This window comes from Carya illinoinensis, chromosome 3, assembly GCF_018687715.1.
Source record: "Carya illinoinensis cultivar Pawnee chromosome 3, C.illinoinensisPawnee_v1, whole genome shotgun sequence".
Classification (NCBI taxonomy): domain Eukaryota; kingdom Viridiplantae; phylum Streptophyta; class Magnoliopsida; order Fagales; family Juglandaceae; genus Carya; species Carya illinoinensis.
Window position 1 is genome coordinate 40,287,809 of NC_056754.1, and position 20,772 is coordinate 40,308,580.

Sequence of the window (20,772 nt, forward strand, 5' to 3'; positions counted from 1 at the left end):
TAAGGTGATGCCGTTTGGATTAGCCAATGCCCCTGCTGCTTTCATGGATTTAATGAATCGAGTATTTAAACCTTATCTGGATTCCTTTGTGGTAGTATTCATTGATGATATTCTGATTTATTCCCTAGATGTCGAAGAGCATGTGTATCATTTTCGTCTGGTACTTGGGAAATTGAGAGAACACCAGTTGTACGCCAAGCTCAGCAAGTGTGAATTCTGGTTGGAGGAAGTCAGATTTCTTGGGCATGTGATTTCCCGAGACGGAGTGGTTGTTGATCCTAGTAAGGTGGAAGCCATTTTGTCATGGCCGCGTCCGACTACAGTGCGCGAGATCCGGAGTTTCTTGGGACTTGCCGGATATTACTGAAGATTTGTGGAGGGATTTGCTTGCCTATCCGGACCTCTCACAGCTTTGACTCAGAAGAATATAGAATTTGTTTGGTTAGATAAGTGTGAGAGAAGCTTTCAAGAATTGAAGCACAGGTTGACGACGGCACTAGTGTTAGCGCTTCCAGAACCGCATAAGCCATTCGTAGTCTTTAGCGATGCGTCTAAATTTAGATTGGGTTGTGTCCTTATGCAGGAAGGACGGGTTGTTGCCTATGCATCTCGTCAGCTAAAGGACCATGAGAAGAATTATCCAACGCACGATTTGGAATTGGCTGCGATTGTTTTTGCTCTCAAGATCTGGCGGCACTTTTGTATGGGGAAGCATGTGAGGTATACACCGATCACAAGAGCCTGAAGTACTTGTTTTCCCAGAAAAATCTGAACATGAGGCAGAGGCGATGGCTGGAGTTAATCATTGACTACCAGTGCGAGATCAAGTACCATCCGGGGAAGGCTAATATAGTTGCTGATGCTTTGAGCCGAAAATTGCACTTGGAAGATGAAGCTGAGCCGTTGGAATTGGATTCTTTGCTTTGTGGGATGAGAAGGCTCCTTATTGAAAGTTCACAGTAAGAAGAGATTCTATCTTCAGTTCTTGACATTCGGGTAACTGATTTTGAAGAATTGAAAACTCTTCAAAGGAAGGATCTGAAGCTGTTGAATATCAGAAAAAGAGTCAGAAAATCTCGAGGGCCGTTGCACTATAGTATGGATTAAGATGGAATACTTCGGTTCCGAGATCGCAGAGTGGTCCCCAAAGATTCAGAATTCAAGGAGCGGATCATGGCAGAAGCTTATGCGGCCCCCTTATTCAGTTCATCCCTGCAGTACAAAGATGTACCGGGACTTGAAGAAAAATTATTGGTGGGATGGAATGAAGAGGGATATTGCCTTGTATGTTGAGAAATGCCACACATGCCGTCAAGTGAAGGCCGAGCATCAAAGACCTGCATGTATGCTCCAACCCCTCCCTATTCCTGAGTGGAAGTGGGATGACATCACGATGGACTTTGTAGTGGGTTTGCCGAGAACACCTAGTGGGAAAAATTCTGTTTGGGTGATTGTTGACCGGTTAACGAAGAGTGCTCATTTCTTGCCTGTTAATAACACTGATTCCTTGGGTAAGTTGATACGCTTGTATGTGAAAGAAATAGTGCGGCTGCATGGCATACCAAAGAGTATAGTGTCGGATCGAGACCCAAGGTTCACATCCCAGTTCTGGAAGAGTTTGCAGGCAGCTTTGGGTACTAAGTTGAAGTTCAGTACTGCTTACCACCCACAGACAGACGGCCAATCGGAGTGCACCATTCAGACCCTTGAAGACATGTTGCGAGCATGTGTCATGGAATTTCAAGGGAGTTGGGAAAACCATTTGCCGCTCATAGAGTTTGCATATAATAATAGCTTCCATGCAACCATTCAGATGGCTCCCTATGAAGCTCTTTATGGGAGGAAGTGCAGATCGCCCTTGTGTTGGGATGAAGTCGGGGAGAGTAGGATAATTGGACCCGAAATAATTCAAGAGATGCAAAGCCAAGTTCGGATCATCAGGGATAAAATGGCGGCAGCTCAGAGTCGTCAGAAAAGCTACGCTGATACCAGGAGGAGACAGTTATCTTTTGAAGAAGGTGATTGGGTTTATCTCAAAGTCTCTCCCATGAGGGGTGTTAAGCGTTTTGGTAAGAAGAGGAAACTGGATCCGAGGTATGTCGGCCCTTTTCAGATTCTGAAGAAGGTAGGATCCGTCGCCTATAGAATTGCTTTGCCAGAGTGTTTTGGGGATATTCATGATGTCTTCCACGTATCGTCCTTGAAGAAGAGCTTTGGACAATAAGAGCCACGCTTTGTCAACCTAGAGACTATTCAGTTGCAACCGGATCTCACTTATGAGGTTGTTCCGTCGCAGATCATGGATTGGAAGGAGCAACAGTTGAGGTCCAAGACGATACCTTTGGTTAAGGTGGCATGGGGAGATCCGTTAGCTCAGGACTTCTCTTGGGAGCGAGTAGCGGACATGAGGGAACAATACCCATACTTGTTTGAGTAAAGACGGTACGTTTCTTAATCTTGGTCACAGATGGTTTGTGTGATATTATGTGGCTTGTTTTAAGTTGGTGGCTGATCTTGCAAATTTCGAGGACGAAATTTGTTTTAAGGGGGGAGGATGTGATGACCCGCTTTTACGTGTATTTTCACTGAAGGGTTGTTTTTAATTTAATTAATATATTGGTTTATTTATTTTAAAGTAATGTATTTTAATTGGTTTTTATTTATTTGATGCGGCGTTTATTTTATTTAGTCTTTTTACGGTTTTTAATGTTGTTTTCGGCGGATCTGTTTTGGGTTCCGGAGTGAGGATTGGACCTCATTTCTTCCCTCCATCTTTTCTTTTCCCTTTTTCCTTTTTCTCTTTTTTCTCTTTTCTTTCTTTTTTTTCTTTTTTCTCTTTTCTTTTTCCCTTCCTTTTTTCCCCTCCCTTCCCGCGTGATACCCCCCCGTTCGTCTCTCTCTCTCTCTCTCTCTCTCTCTCTCTCCTCTCCTACGCCGAAAGTTTCTTCTGCCCAGACCCACCGCCGTCGGCCATCGTGCGGCACACCACCCCCACCAAAATCTTCCCTTCCCTCCGGTGAACCACCCCACAAAATTCCACTACCAACGGAGCCGCCGTTTAGCCGAAAATCCACCTCCAAGCAAAGCGGTTTTTGCTCCGATCTGCCGCCGTCGCTCCACCTCCGGCCACCACCTCTTCACCACTTTATCACCGACTCCTTGCCGTCCTAACCCACCCATTTTCGGCCTTTAACAGTCACCAGAACAGCTCCCACGATCTAGTTTCTGTTTTGGGCATTTCGGCCCTTCCTCCGCTGTTTCCGCCGGCTCCCACGGCCAAACTCCACTTCCACTAACTTCATAAACATCCTTAGACCATTCCCTATCAATCTCAAACCTTGGTTTGTCCCCGTTCAAAAGTGGATATTTTACAACCCCAGTGAAATTTCACTGTTATGTTGCTTTCCTTCCGCCGTTTACAATGCCGCGTGTTTTCTAAAAATACCATATAACACTGTAAGTATTTTCCAAACTCTACTTTTAGATTTAAATATATTTTGCTCATTCAATAAATTAATTGCTGTTGGTTGGCTGATTCCGGACTGAGTCCGAGGAGTTCGGGGGTCGGATGGATTGAGGACGGAGTGCTTGATTTTGGTTGTTTGTGATTGCTTGATTATTTGAGCCATGAGGCGTGAGTTGCATATTGTGTTTATGTGCATTTTGTTTTAATCGAGAAAATCCCGTTTTATTGGCGTAAATGGTTTTTGGGTGTGTGTGTCTCATGAGCCCAAGCCGGGATGGGTTATTATCTCGGTGGAGCTCCTCTGGTCACTCGGGAGTGTAATAAACTGAGTGACGTCCCCTGAGTTGTTGTTGGACGACGACGGGAGCAGGGGCAAGAGGATGCTTGGCTACAAACGCGCCAGGCGCGGAACCGAGCATTGCTCTACGCACCGACTCCGTGGCCCTTCGCTAGCGAGGGCTAGAGGATACTTGGCTACGAATGCGCGGGGCGCGGAACTGGGCATCGCTCGTTTAGGTGTTACATGCGTGGTCGTTACCTGCGGTGTGGCACTGGAGCCAGGGTGTGCGGATGACCCCTAGGGGAGGTCATGGTGCATACGGTTTAATTAGTTAATGGATTGAGTTTGATATGGGCCAAAGGGGACTTTTGGCGTGATATTTGGAAATGTTATGTTTTTGGGCCAAATGGGATTTTTGGCGTGTGTGGAAAAATATGATTTGATGGGTTTTGTGCATTGGCATCACTTCATGCATATTGTTTGAGTTTTATATGTTTTTATCTAGTGGTGTTTGGAGTTTACTTACCTGCGGCACCATTTTTGGTACCGTAGATTTTGGTGCAGAGATCGAGGATGAGGATGAGGAGGCTGAGCTCGAGGATGCGGCTCCGCCGGGGTGCTGAAGTTTATGTCTTATATTTGGTTTAAAAATTATGTTTGTGATTTGTAATATTTATTTATGTATGTGTTGAATAGCTTTCTATTAAACACGAAAAATTTTGGTATTTAGTCATGACTTTCGTTATCCGCTGCGTATTTCTTTTTGCACATTTGTTACTTTTACACACACTTGACACTCGTCGATAGGATGATGACCCTTGATGTCATCATCCGGACGTCTCGATTTTCCTGTGTCCGTGCATGGGGATTTGGGGGTGTCACAAAAGGCACCAGTTTGTGATCTCTCAAACAAGAGTCTTCCCTCTAGGAGTTTGCCAAAAGATGTTAAAGCAAATGAAGGAGGTCCTATTTATAAGAAAAACAAATTGAAAACCCCCAATAGGTCCCTAGAAAATAAATAAATAAAGTAAATTAAATAAATAAAATAAATAACAAGATAATGGCCATGGACCAAGGCTAGCTGTGGCATGCATGGCCCATGGTGGGCTAGGTGGTGCACGGTGGTTAGGTTGGCCCATGGTCAGGTGGTGCAGTCTAGGGGTGGGCAGCGGGGCCCCGTACCCCGCTACCCCGCCCCCGTTCGCCCCGCCCCCGCACGACGGGGCGGGGTACACCGCCCTCATGGGCTGGGACGGGGGCCCCCGCCCCGCATCTAGTCCTCCTAGCGGGGGCGGGGGGCGGGGAGGGCCCAACCCCGCCCCGCATTTCGCCCGCCCCGCCCTCACCTATATATATATATATATTATATATATATATATATATATAAACATAAATATTTATATATACAAAAACATAAATATATGTTTATATATATAAATATATATTTATATTTTACAAATTGTGTATATATAAATATATATTATAATTTGTTAGACTTGTTGACAAATTATACATTAGCAAATTTAAAAACTATATAGTTTAAAAACTATTACACTACAACTTACACAAAATATGCATTAGTAAATTTAAAAATTACATCATTTTTAAATTATAGTCATATTTACAAAATTTAAATTTACAATTTAGATCTAAAAATATATTTTTTTATCACTTTTAGATCTAGAAATAATTTTTTAAAATAATAAAATATAGTTAATATTTTAAGTGAAAATAAGGCGGGGCGGATTGGGTATCCGCCCCGCACCCTGCCTAGCGGGGCGGGGTACCCCGCCCCGGGGATGCGGGGGCGGGTGGCGGGGAGGAAAATCCCACCCCCGCATGGTGCGGGGCGGGGTGCGGGGAGGGGGCTACCCCGCACCGTATGGTGCGGGTAGCACCCCTAGTGCAGTCATGGCTTGCTGGGTGGTGAACCATGGTGGTGCGCGGCATGGCTAGCTGATGGTGAGCCAGGGTGGTGCGGCATGACTAGCTGATGGTGAGCCATGGTGGTGCACGACATGGTGGGATGACTTGCTGAAGGTGAGCCATGATGGTGCACGGCATGGCCCAAGCTGGTGGCCTGGGCGCTGAGTCTGGAAGGCATGGGCTAGAGCCATGTGCTGGATGGCATGCTTGGTGGGCATGCCACTGACCTGATCCGCAAGGCATGGGCTGGAGCCATGCGCTGGATGGCACGCCGCGAGGCATGCCACTAACCTACTCTGCAAGGCACGGGCTGGAGCCGTGCGCTGGATGGCGTGCCTGTGGGGGCACGCCACTAGCCTTGCTAGGTGGTGTGGGGGTACGCATGAATGCGCGCAGATGCACGCTCAAGGGCACGCGCAAGCCTGCACGCATGGTCTGCGTGCGATCAGTATCCTCCATGCTCGCCCGTTGCGTGTCATGGTTTAAGCCAAGATATGCAAGCAGACTAGCCATGTGACTGTCCTGACCCTCCATGGGTCGTGCCGAGGTGTGGTCCCGAGCAAATCTTCTGGGGGCTGTGACACACAGGCTCGATTCCCAGCGATTGACGACCATCGCAACATTTTATTTATTATTGCGACGATTTGTTTCGTCACTATATGGTCATAAATTGTTGCAAAAAACAAAGTTATTGAACCACCGCCTTCTAATCGCAATTTGATGTTAAAAGTGAGCAACAAGTTAAAATTCATTGCAATTTATCACTTATTGCGGTAATTTTATTTGCAACGATAATAAAATCGCCACAATAGGCTTTTTTTATGTAGTAAATAATTAGCACATATTAATATAGTATTAAATTTAATTATAGTCTATATAAGTTCTAGACTTTTTATATGAGTTTATATAATAAAAATGTGTAAAAATGTATTTACAAAAAGAATATATATATATATATATTATAATTTATTATGCCAAAAATATATTTATCATTAATATATATATATCTATCAAAAGTAAGTTTATATTAATAACTTATTATTAATATTTATGTTTAAAATTAAAATTTTATGTTATATTAGATGTAATATTAATTTTATGTTATAGGACTAATAAAATTTAATAATAAGATTAGAATTTCATATTATAAGATTAATACATTTGAATAATTAGACAAGCTTTCTCTTAGAAACCGAAGAAAAAAAAAAAAAAAAAGCTGTGCCTCAACGTATGGATTAGTATAGACTTTGTTCGTGAATATCGAGTGCTAATATTGGTTAGTCGTACCCAGGTTGCACCATGCCTGCACAAAGTGTGCGGCTACTTAGGAGGCTGAGTAGCTTTTCTCTAATAAAAAAAGAAACTAAAGTGATTTGTGCCTCAACATGAGTTGACTTTGCTATTCTTCGCACCGTAACTCAAGGGTCAGATTTGAGGTTCGAATGCCCATCCCTATTGCCTAGAGAAAAAAACTGTCCCTCTCATTGGATTCCGTAAGAAATAGATAATAATGTAATAAGGTATGCAGGCGTAGTAGATCATGAGGCACATCAATACAGAACCAAAAGATGAATATAGTTTTGGTGGGGGAGGGGGGTTGAAGATCTGAGGTGTATAGTTCACATTTAGATCGAGGTTGTTCTTCAAGGGAGCCTTATAATTGACGGAAAAGTACGGTCAAGGACAGGACCACTATAGGGAGAGCTGTCTGAAAATCTGTGATTTTCAGAAACTGAAAACTATAATAGATAATGCCACGGAAGTCTGCATTGATGAGAAAGGTAATTTCAACACATTTCTTTGCTAGCAGAAAGTCTTGCTTGGCATTTAGAGAGAACTTAATAACACGCTAATGCACAAGCCAAAGCCGCAAACATAAGTGACCATTGTGTCACTGAACTTGGCATCCTGCCCTCGTCTTTCCTGAGGAAGAGACCTTGATAAACAGGGAGGTTGATAATAACCAGGAGAGCACATAGAAGAATCTGCAACGTAAATGGGTTTGAAAACCAAATTTGCATATCCATAAGCACCCACTTCATTCCTCCAACAAAACAGAATGCGTTTAGCAACGCCATGGTTGCTATAATGGTAAACATTGGGGAAGAAGCACCGAATTCCATGAGCTCCTGCTCATATCTCTGCGACACATCCGTTTTAGTCACCTTTGCCGTGATGGCGAAGGCTGAGTCCGTAAATCCCATAAGTTTTAGGATGTTGTCAATGAAGGCAAAGAAGTAGGAACTGATTCTTTTGAAGAGCCACATCCTTTGTCCATTCCACCAACCTTGGAATGTGCCCCCACACCAAACAAATTCTCCAAGACTGTATGCCCGGTGGACAATGATGACGAATGCGAATGGTAGCACCCATGCGCTTGAAATCTGTTAGTGTAAGATGATTTTATTCTTAGAAAAAAATTTAGGAGCAACCATAGACAGGTTTGATTCAAATAAGGCGATTTTCGTACCTTAGGAAACAAGGGGATGCCCCTAAGCAGGCACAAGGATGGTACTGCAACATAATACAGTGTGGCCAAGCAGTTTGGAGCCCATAGCAAATAGGCACAGTAGGAAAGTTGAAGTTTGAGGGGAATCTTTTTATACCCATACACAAAGGGACAGTACCTTGAGACAAAGATCTGAAAATCACCTTCACTCCATCTTCTGTGCTGTACAAGTGTCTGCAGTAATGTAGTGGGCGCAAGTCCGAGGAAGCCCTTCCTTTCTGGATTGAAATAGATGGATCGCCAACCTCGACATTGTATAGCTAGTCCTGTTAGGATATTTTCCACTGGACAGCCATATTTCAGACCCATCTGCAAATCACAAGATGCATATGAAGGTTCACATGGAGTTAATTAGGAGAGAGAGAGAGAGAGAGAGAGAGAGAGAGAGAGAGAGAGAGAGAGAGACCTCGTTTCCCCATTGGGCGTACTTCTCTTCATAGGTACAACTTGCAAGGACTTTGGAAGTATCTTCTAGGACACTCGCACTCTCTTCTATTTTAATGTCATTCCATCCCTTCCAATTTGCCTTACATTCCTGATCACCATACTTCTGTCCACAAAGAGCGTTTCTTCTGTGAAAGCACCCGGTACCAACAAAGCATGGTCCTCCATTCCCGTCAAATCCTAGAATCTCCACCTGTATTAACATACCACACACAAATTCCGTTTTAAGTATTGTACAATTATCAGGAGCGTAAATGCATGCATGTTTAATTAATTTAATCATTTAAAATCAATACTGAATGTTAGTGGTTTTTTGTATGCTTACCCCCGATATTACGTTCAAGGAATTGCCGTAGACATCGTTCTTCGTAAGGTTCTCGAAGGACTGTGGAAACTGTACGAAGCCAAATTCGTGACCCTTCTCTTCATCCATGAAAAAACACACAGCATCCCTCATTGACTCCGAATTGTTTGAATACATGTCGCAATCCAAAATAAGAATTATGGGGCCATTGCTTATCCTCGATGACACCCTTATCTATATATATTTTTTTACCATAAAAGATTAATTAGACCTGAATGCATCAAATATACAATTAAAAGCTTTTGATGTGGATTTATATATCTATGGCGTACGTATGTACCAGTGCATTCACGGCTCCTGCTTTGAAGTTATGGTGGTATTGTGGTCTCTTTTCACGTGCTAAGTATACCAAAGTTGGCAAAGGTTGTCCTTCAATGTCTACAGCCTTTGGGTCTTTCCCATCGATAAGTATCTGTGGATTAGTCACGTACAACTCTATTAATTCACTCTCATGTATATCATATATATATATATATATATGACGAGTGACATTGTAGATCAAAGTACTACTTGAAGAATGGTTTGATGATCACGTCGGCTGGCGACAGAATTCCACTCTCTGAATACCTTGTGTTGTTTGCGTATGTCTTCTGAAACTCGGCCTAGCTTTGTGGTGGTTTCAATCCGTTTCTTCATGCCTTCATATGATTTCTATAACATGAAAAAGAGATTATTTTCTTTCCAATTTGATTGTGATTGAAAATAAATGAAAAAAAAATTCTACAAGATGCTTGTCATTCATGATGAGCTGATTTTAGATATATATACCAATATTGGAGATTTCAGGGAAATAAAATCTCGATCATATCTGTTTTGCAGTGGGCTAAATCATTTTCTGTGGGCCATAGATCAGGCCGAGATCAGCTGCTCCAATTAGAGATCATCATGGTCTGGACCATCATTGATTTATATATTTAGAGCACTTTTCCAAAACCAAGAATATGAAGCTTTTGGGGTTATATCCAAAAATATATGAAGAGTGTAAAGTACTTTGTTGAGAGGACTTATTGGCAGAGACCTGGTTTCTGAGTTGTGAGGGTCTAACCAATTTTTATTAAAAGAGCTTTGTTGAAATCCGAAGTTATTCGAATTTCTAGTCCACCTCTATGTTTGATGAAATTACCCAAGTACTCATAGTTCTACACGTTAACACTCAAACAATCAATACAAGTTGTTAGCATCGATTAGTAACTAATGTATCTTAATAATGTTAGCACACTTATTTGGTTACGAAGGGAAACTCTCTGAAGAAATTTTCAAAGATAAAACCATATAGGGTAACTAAATCCGGGAAAGTCAATTCATTGATTGTGTGAACTTCAAGTAAATCGTTTACAAAACTTTTGTAACTAGACGCATTTACTCAAGACATATGACTCATCTGTTTTCTATCGCAGTAGATAGTTAGAACCTCTGACACTTTCCAACCGTTGCCTTTCCTACTGAAACCTCCAGTAGTTGAATCTCGAATAGAACAACTCCCCCTTGGAATATGCTCCCCCTCAATTCTACAAACTGAGCTTCTAAAGAAAAAATCATTCACACCGGAATTTTCCTTTGCACGATCCCTTAGAGTTCTACCTAGATCCTCAAGCTTTCTATCAATGTAAATATGTGCAGTTCAAGTCTTGAGAATAAACCCTCAGCTGACTCCTCTATAGATATGTAATGTTGTCATTAACTAGGAGAAGGACTTAGTTGACAGGTTTATCTAGTATCCCAGTCAGATACATTTCTAACAACTTACGAACACCTCGGACTGGATTATCCTTCTGGATTGCATCGAGTTCAGATGAGCTTTAATTTCTTCAATACGACTTGCATCTTTATCTCTTCAAGTGATATTTGGACTCTAAACATATTTAGGACTCTTGTTGACTCTTAACTTATAATACAAACAAGACGTGATAAGAGTTCCAATTCAAATACTTATTCTTATCGGATCACTAGAGTTCAATTAAGATTACATTTATTCCTAACATCATATGCCTCTAATCCTAGCCAAACAAAAATTACATTTACATTTGAGTTGGCATATGGATTGCTAGCTCTTTGGGATAAAGTGAGACTTTTTACTTGGGAGGACTCCCACAAGAAGTTTTTGAGATGAGTTAATTTTTTTGTTGACAGTTTTTGTGAGGGTGAGAGAGGACATGGTGTAGGATGGAATGGAGGTAGCCATTGCCTTGATTAAAGTTGTTCTGGCAGCTTGAGAGAAGAGTTTAAACCTCCATCCACTTAATCTATTTTGTATTTTTCCAATGTGATGGGCTCCAAGATAGACCGAGCCTTAGAGATCATTTGTAAGTTTTAAATGGGGCAATTATAAGATCGAGAGCTAAGAAGAGCAATGAAGTAATGCAAGAATTTGTGTAATTCACTTGGGACGTATCTAGCAGGAGCTCAACAATCAAGATGGGCTTGAAGGACGAAGATTCAGTTTTGATTTATTTGATACAAGTTATGGAAGAGGGCAACAACCCGACTCAAAGGTTTTGGACACTTAAAGGCTTTCAACTTGTTTAATTCATTTAAATGACTTATTTCATTAGTTATTTTAGCGGTACTGTAGCCGTGCACTATTTACTCAATGGTATTTTTGGAAGACGAGGCTTTATTTTTCCTAAGATTTTGTGAGGTTTTAGTTTATTGCCTCATTATGAAAGTTTATGAAACTTCATGAAATTTGATGAATTTTATTTATTATAAATTGAGTTTATCTCCTCTTGTTTTTCATTGAACGTTTGAACTTATCAAAAGTAAATCACAATTTTTGTAGCGCTCCTCATTTGCAATTTAGATTTTTGAGACAGATTATTCAATGAGTCTAAATTTTAATATAATATAAGTTCTTGAAATGAGTTCTCAATGAGTCTAGATTCTCCACCTATTGACTTGATTTTAGCTTTCAGCTTGAATAAGTTTTCAAATTGATTATAAATTTAAGAAATTCCAATTCTGCGGATTCATATCACAATAATTTCTGAGAAGATTTCTGTCATTGATTTGCCTATGTTGAGAGGGAGTCCAAGATATTTGATGTAAGAGTTGGTTTTTTTGAAATGGAAAATGGAAGTTATGGATGAGATCAGGTTCACACAAGAATTGGCACTACATTGAATGCTATATTTGTTGTTGTGGATTTTTTATCCTAACCATTTAGAATAAGTGTTAAAGGCATGAGCGAATGGATTGAGTTGATTGAGGGGTAACCTTGTTGAAGATTATTTGGACATCTGTAAAGAGAAGGTGAATTATTGAGGGGCCATTGTCAACAATCTTTATCCATTCCATTGCTTTTAATTGAGCCCCTTGTGATTAAAGCCGATTGATGCAAAGAGGAGGTGGATTATTGAGGGGGCATTGTTGACGATCTTTATCCATTCCATTGCTTTTGAGTGAGCCTCCCTAATGATTAAAGATAGTCGATGTTGATACATTTAAAATTTTTCTACGGAAGGAAAAAGGAAGTCAGAAACTCTTTTAGAAGAATAACGCTGAATTTAAATTTTAAATAAATAAATTCTCTACAAGCTCTTTCTTAAAAAATAAATCTCATTAAAAAGATAATTTTTTATACTTATTTTTTTAAATAAAGTCAACATTTTTATAAAAACTAATCCGATACTTGCCTCTTTAATCCTTATAAAACAATTTGTGCTCCGATTTTGTTTTTTAGTTATTGATTAATAAAATATTTTTTTAATGATATTGTGAATTTTTTTTTATTTTTAAAAGAATATTTAAGAATATAAAAAAAAAATAAAAGAAGATAAAAGTAAAATTTATTTTTTGCCTTCTCGAGAAAATAATGCTACAGGTCTTACACTGCTAAGTGGGGTATCCACTTCAAAATCACATGTATATAGAGATTGGTAACTCCATTTTTTATGCTAAATTTTATCTTGGGTTGTTATAAGATTTCATGGAATTGAGATCTGGAATAAACACCAATAGAGACAACAGTTATTTCAAAAAAAAAAAAAAAATAGAGACAACAGTTGTTATGTGGCCGGTTTGCCATCAACGTCTATCGGTCCATCCATTCCCACTCATCAGTGCAAAAGCTAAAGTGTCGACGCTAGGCTACAACTCTGCAATGATGGTTGGATACCTTTCGTACATACGTCCTACTCGTGTGTGGCTAAGGGCCGAGAAATTAAGCTGCGCATGATAAATATCAAGCACAGGCCAATACCCCCAGTACCACCACTCATTTATGGAATAAATATATAAGCCAATTATCTTGGCTAGGCATAATACTAAGAATCTTTCAGTCTTACTTACACTACTGCTACTTGTGGGATGTTCACTTTACCATGACATTTTCTACGAATAAGACAGCAACAATATTGATTGGAGAAAATAATTAGATTAGTCTTGTAGAGTCACTACAAAGAAAACTATTTATTTGTTATTAATTATTTTATATCAAATTGACAATTTCTTAATTATCAAAATATAGGAGTGGTAAATTGTGTTTTCAAGTCGTGTTCGTGTCGTATTAAATTATGATCATTTGACTATATAGATTAACCTTAATCCAGCTTGTTAGGTTAAATGTGTCCAGCTTCTAAAACTTAATCCTACAAATTTAAATAATAGACGGTGTCGTGTCACCTATTTTGATTTTTTTAATAATTAATTAGAAAAATATTAACAGAGTCATTTAAGCTCGTTTATTTTATATAAATGGATTGAACCAAAACGCATAAATCATTTGACTTAATATAATTTCACATATTAGTTAAAATTTATATTTATTGATAACCATAATATCTTAAAAAATATATATTAATATTTTTTTAATTTTAACATATAATAAAACCAATATGACATGCCATATAATAACAAATATGAGCATACATATAAAATTATAATTCTCACAAAAAAATAATAATAACATAAGCAAACCAAGAAATACCAATATTACAAAAATAATAAAATTTTAATTTTCAAATAAATTTTTAATGGGTCAAAACGAGTTAATTTCGTGTTAAGTAAGTTAACCCATTATAAATCGTGTGTCAATGAATTAATCTATTTTAATCCAAACTCGTTAATATCAAACTCAAACAGGATAATTTTATGTCGTGTTCATGTTAAATTCACATATCATGTCGTATCACGTATTGCTCATTTTTTCTATAGTGAGTAATGAGTAGGTACAGTACAGCTCTTAATTTGTATATCTTCGTTCTATATATTTGGATTGCTGTCATGTAGAATTTAAAACTAAAATATGAATTTTTTTCGTATTTTTGATAAAGTATATATCGCTACTATATTAATTGGTTGTAAAATAAATTTTAAATAATTATATGAAAAATTACTATTTTTGTACCGTTTCTCATCGAGTAGCGACTGTATCCACTCCCAAAATATACTATATCTCATTTATTCGATCCCTATTCATATATAAAATAGAAAAAATTAAATGTGCAGTCATTTATATGTATTTTTTATACATTTCATTGATGTTATTAATTACATATTAAAAAAAATTGATGTAGTTAATTATATTAAGAGAGTACATAATAAATACACAAATATAACTGTAGTAACCTTTCTCATAAAAAAGATTGCATTATTTTCTCCCCAATTGAACAATTAGTGAGCCGATTTTTTTTTTCTCCCATTATTTTCCTTGTTTTTTGATATTGTTTTTAAAGAAATGGTTAGAAAACTCATTTTTTATTCGTGAGAATGCAAAAAAGGAATCAAATGGTTACCAATTTTAGTTGCTAGCTAGGAAAGATCGAGGGAAATCCATATATGGAGTTGAAGAAGGAGATTTACCTTGATGGAGGACCACTCCTTGGCCTTGACAGGATCCTCAAGTGGCTCAAGTACAGCTGTTCGGAAATAAGCTTCCGGCGATCTTGGTTCGAGCTTGAATTTCTTGCAAAAGGGAAGCCAAATCTTTGAGAAACTTGAGGCCTCTACCATCGCGTAGAACGTCAAATCGGAACAACCATCGTCGGAGAGATAAACGTTTAGCTTGTGTGGTGGATAGTCATAAGCCATGACCGATAGAACTGTGTTGATCACCATAGCTGGTGGTTCTATCATGGGGTCCGCTGTGCATACGAATATGTCTATGTCCGGTAAAGCCTCTTCGTATCTGTTTCTCTTACGACCAAAATTAATTAGCATGTAAACCTCGTACGTACCATGTAAATGAGAGAGAGAGAGAGAGAGAGAGAGAGAGAGCTGGTACCTGATGGACAGCCTATCTTTGAAAGTGCAACGGTAGATGGGATTCCACCGGACAACTAGAGTCATAAACCAATAAAAGCAAAACCAAAGCTCCGAGAGAAACAATCCTATCCAAGCCCATCTTCCGGCTTCTTCTTCTGATGGTATATTGCTCACTCTATATACAAAGATGAAGCATATTCCCACGAAAAGCGAAAGTGCAAATAATTGGAAAGCAATACGTGCCTTTCCTGACTTTGTCGCATAAAGCGGAAGATGATGTTTTTTTTCCATGATCTCTCTTCTTCCCTCGTTTCCTCTCAATCTCTCTCCGGTATGCTGCTTGAAATGAGCAGGAGTGCAGATGTTTATAGCACCGGCTAGCAATTGCCGGAAAGGTTGAAATCCAACAGCTAGCATCTGCTGTGGGAGGGCCCAGAGGGCCAAAATGAAGAGCGATGATAAAGTTAATTTTAAATACAAACACGTGGAGAGTGGCGGATCTGTCAATTATTTTGCAAGGGTCATATTTATATAAAATATAAAATAAATAAAAAAATATAAAATATAAATATATATAAAATTATATCTTGATAATTTATTACATTAATGTTAAAATAAAATTTTAAAAATACAACTTAATACATATTTCAGATTTATGATTATAATGTTTCATTTAATATTAATATTATCCATTATTATTTTGTAATGAAATATTAGAATTTAATTTTTTTTAATAAAAATTAACAAATGATCTTTTAGAAGGTCATCTTTTATTTAGTGTGTAAGTCAGTTTATTAAGATTTATGTAAAATCTAGATATTTTTGTATTATATTAAACATTTAATGATATAATTGAGACTTTAAATAAATTTTTTTTGCTCAATGAAGTTTAGAGGATGAAATCTCTCAACTATTTTTCATATAGTTCATCAATTTTAAATAATTTTTCTATAATTTTCACTTTAGATTCCATATTAAGAAACTTATATAATATTGTAAATTAAAACTTTAGAATCTATATTAATAAATTTATTATTTTTCTTAAATCTAATTTAAATTAATTTGAGTGAGGTCACTAACGTGACACGACCACATGAAAATAATTACGTTACAAGAAGAGTTAGGTCGATTGGGTTAAGAAATACTTTCAATTCATCTTATCTCATTATTATAATCTTTTTAAATTTTTACATAAAATATAATAAAAAATTCAATTTTTTAAAATAATTCTATTACAAGAAGAGTTAGTCATTTTCAAACGAATTATTTATTAATTTTCTTAAATAGTGTATCTCTGGTTCCATTAATCGGGTGTACAGTGTAAACAATTGATTTGCATTGTACATGATTATATATAGGGTTATGCATTCCGATCGAATTATTTTTCAGTCCGATTTGGAATCTAAAAATCGAAGTGAATTCAAATAGATAACTGTTTGGATCTAGTTATGGATCCGATTATTTAACTGGTTATCCGTAACTTGGTATTTTTTTAAAAAATAAAATTTTTATTTCAAAACGACATTGTTTCGCATGCACAAAAACTAGAGTTAAAAAAGAAGTAGAGTTTTTTTTTTTTTTTTTTTAAAAAAAAGTGGAGTTAAAAACCGGATATCGGTTACAATCCGGGTATCCAGTTTTGGATATTCGGTTCTAAAACTGGATACTCACCTGAGTTGTAACAGGTTTTATCCAGACAAATATTCATCAAATTTTACAAATCTGGATATGATATCTAGATCTGTATCTAGATGCACACTCCTAATTGGCTATGTGTATCACACTAGCTTGCAGGGATTATTGATATTAATAATATTTATGTGATAGTTTTTTATATCAATAATAGTTTGAAATGTTTGAAAAACATATATATTTACAAAGAGTCTTGTTACAAAACGACTTGTGTAAGGAATATGTAAAAGTGATTGTATATAACAGTTCTCATGAGTTAATGTTTCTTTCTTTTTCTTTTTTTTTTAAATAAAAAAATGATTGTAAAATTAAAAAATAAATGATTTTAAAATAAAACTAACACATTATTTGGTACAGATTTTCATGCAGTCTTCGTTTTCCTTTTTTTTTTTTTTTTCTTCTTCTGAGCTTCTTTCTTTTGTCTATAAGAGAGGAAAATGGAAAATAAATGCAAAATTATAAACACCTCACTTTTCACAACACTTATGTGATATCATTTTAGGTGTATTTTTGTAAAATATCTTATAAAAATAATATAATTTTATAAAAAGAACCCAAGGACTAAGTCAAGTTCACCTAAGTAAGAAAATATTCGACAGAACCCATAAAGTTTGAAGCAAAACCAACCAGTTAGAAATTACATTTCAAAGGAAAACCAAAATAGATTATGCTAGAGGAGAACTTACAGGAGGTGAGGTGATAAGCAAATCCATACTTGGGATTTGGCATTTTAGTAAGCCTCTAGCAATCACCACCTGCTAGACCATCTTGATAGCTCCCATAACAAAACTTGCTAGCAACAAACCCCTCAAAAACTGACTTCTCCCATATTATCAAGAAGTCCAGCTTTCGAAAGATAATAAGACTTGAGTATTCATTGAAACCGATGCAAAACAAACGAAACTAAATTTGTTTGTAAATTGCCTCTAAGTCTCGTTTCGTATATGTACATGTTATACACACATTCAGAATAGGCAAAATCCAAGAAACAAGGGAAAAAATGAAGGTTTTTTTTTTTTAATTTTATTTTTTATTTTTTATTTTAAAATAGAAAAATGAAGGCTTAAGAAATTAGATGGCAAAAATTTTTCCACCAGTTGAACAAACCTTTGTAAGAAGCAATGGGTTTAGGAAAAGGTACCTGAAAGATATTGTTGAGCGAGTGTAAAAGGCAGAACTGTAATCTTTGCCGCTCGTGATAAATTTGCATATTCCCGAAAGCCATCTTCAATTTCTCCAATTCTTATAGACTGCGAGTCTTATGTGCAACAAAAGAAAAAAAAATTCTAGGGTTTTCAGCTTCACTTGCTTAGAAACTCGAAACCTAACCTCAGGCTATAATTCCTGTCGGAAATGGATGTTTTAACGATTTTCTTTTTGTCCAACGTTGAGGGTCGTGGGTTGCGAACAGAGTAAGGGAGAGAAGGAGGGCCTCGGGTGGCTGGTCTAGGCATGGAGGAGAAGGGGGCTTTGATAGAGGGTGGCGATGGCGTCGATGTGTGAATGGTGGTGAAAGGCGCCCCTAGAGACGGCGATACAGAGAAATCTGAGAGAGAGAGAGAGAGAGAGAGAGAGAGAGAGAGAGAGAGAGAGAGAGAGGTGAGGCCAGATTTGGGGAAAAGGAAATTTCCGGCATGGGGTTTGGGGTAGGAGGGGGCGGATGTCGAGGTGAGGTGACAGTGACATCGTAAGGTTGCTGGTGACGGGTTGTGCGCGGCGATGTGGGTCGGGGGAGAAAGCGCTGGGGATCAAGAGGGGGGAGGAAAAGAGGGGGGGGGGGGGGGGGAGGCTGCTGGAGGGAAAATGAAATCTTGGGGTGAGGGGGGGGGGAATTTAGCACTCAGACTAAATTTTGACTATTATTTAGACGCTGCTATCATATTTTTACAAATATAGCGATCAAAATCACTGTAAATATTATATTTTTCGCTGTAAATATAAATGTCATGAATCCTTCTGAGTTTTGAGAAAAAAAATAACAACGATTTAAAAAATGTTGTAATAGAAGATTTTTTGCAGCGATTTTTTTGTAACAATATAAAAATCGCTACAATAGACCAAATTTCTTGTAGTGCATGTGCAAGCTTTTTATAAAAAAGTGAGATCCACTAATAAGAAATGACTTTTTTATATTTTTTTAAAGTGAGGTCTACTTTTTTACAAATTATTTCTTTATTTCACAACATATATTTTAAAATATGTTATGAAATTTGTCGTGTAAAAATCATATTTATGTTTGGAGAATTTTGTCTAGAGAAAAGCTATTCAGCCTCCTATACTATTCCTACACAACACACTTTGTGTTGACGTGGTGCAACCTAGACTAACCGATATTAGCACTTGATATTCACGAACAAAGTCTCTACTAATCCACACATCGAGGCACATTTTTTTTTTTTAATTTTTTTTAAGGTTGTTGAGAGACAACTTGTCTTATTATTTAAATCTACTAATCTTATAATATGAAATTATAATCTTATTATTCCATTTATTAATCTTATAATATAAAATCAATATTACATGTGATATAACATAAAATTAATTTTATAATTTTTAATATAACATAAAATTTTAATCTTAAACATAAATATTAATATTAAGTTATTCATATAAACTTATTTTGATACATATATATATATATATATATATATATATAAATATATCAATGGTAAATATATTTTTGATATAATAAATTATAATATATATATATATATATATATATGTTTTTTGTAACTACATTTTTACAGTGCATATGATCATATATACTCATATAAAAAGTCTAGAACTTATATAGACTATAATTAAATTCAATACAATACTAGTATGTGTTAACTATTATAAAATAATGTACTTATAGTACTATAATATAAATAGACTAATAGTTTAATATATGTAAACATCATATTATTACTAATATAGGTTATCCATAAAATTAGAAAAACTAGATTGGATTAGACCGAAACTTTAAGTTCCAGTTTTAGTAGTAAATCAATTCGATATCAGTTTTTAAATTTTCAAAGCCGGTGTATACTAGTTTGATTCTAAAAAATATACAAAATTGGACTGAACCAAACTAGTTACACCTTTAGAGACAAATGTATGCAAGATTAGGCCATACTCTAAGCCCAAAATAGGTTTCTATATATATTTTAAGGTTTATAAATTGAAAAATAATAAATATGAAGAAGTTACTAAGTTTTATCTTTATTTACTATTTTAGATCTCTATAAATCAAAAAGCAAATGATAAAGAATGAAAAATTATAATCTTACTTGTACATTAAATAAATAATCTTTTTTGTTATTGTATGCATATTTGCTAAATTAAAAAAAATACTTAAACTTCTATTTTTTAAATTGTAAATTTTATAACAAAAATGTCTCATTTTCTCAAGATTGACTTTTCTCTTTATAAATGTATAATCGAGTTCGACATTTTTATAATTTCTTTATGCACTTATTAATTATGTTAGTTTTAGATGTCCCTCTCAAAATTAATTGGGTGGCCGTCGTTGATAGCTAGAGGTGTCAACCGCTAAGGAAATAGCGAGATATTCGTCTAAGAATAGTAACTCCTTCTTTCTTCATTCAAATCCCAGGATTCGATAATTGAAGCCTTGAGATCAAGGGAAAAGATCAAACTATTAACCAATCCTTATCAATAAGAATTCACATCTATATAAAGAGATAACATTGGCAATCGAAGGTAACTTTTTTCCATATCTCTTGTTGCAGTGCAGTACACCTATATTTCTAGCTTAGGCATCGAAGGTGCATCAAGCATATCGGGCCACCATATTTTCTTGTCCTAGTTTGGTAGTGCAAGTTGACAGGCGATGAAATATGTCCTTAATAGTGGTGTCATTTTTGGGATCAACATAATTCCTCATG

The 20,772-nt window shown here is 36.7% G+C and overlaps 1 protein-coding gene across 2 annotated transcripts; it reads right to left on the minus strand.

Annotated features, from left to right (window-relative positions):
- Window positions 1–7,226: 7,226 nt before the first annotated feature.
- LOC122304232 (cellulose synthase-like protein E6) lies at window positions 7,227–15,643 on the minus strand. 2 transcript variants are annotated; one of them, XM_043116372.1, is made up of 8 exons: window positions 15,210–15,643; window positions 14,789–15,113; window positions 9,557–9,640; window positions 9,270–9,401; window positions 8,951–9,163; window positions 8,588–8,818; window positions 8,143–8,490; window positions 7,227–8,056 (listed from the first exon to the last, which is right to left on the minus strand). In XM_043116372.1, the coding sequence occupies exons 1-8, from the start codon at window positions 15,605–15,607 to the stop codon at window positions 7,511–7,513; spliced, it is 2,277 nt and encodes a 758-aa protein (XP_042972306.1). In that variant the 5' UTR covers window positions 15,608–15,643; the 3' UTR covers window positions 7,227–7,510. The 2 variants fall into 2 exon arrangements, with proteins under 2 accessions (XP_042972306.1, XP_042972305.1); XM_043116371.1 differs by having other exon boundaries at window positions 9,500–9,640.
- Between the last annotated feature and the right edge of the window lie 5,129 nt (window positions 15,644–20,772).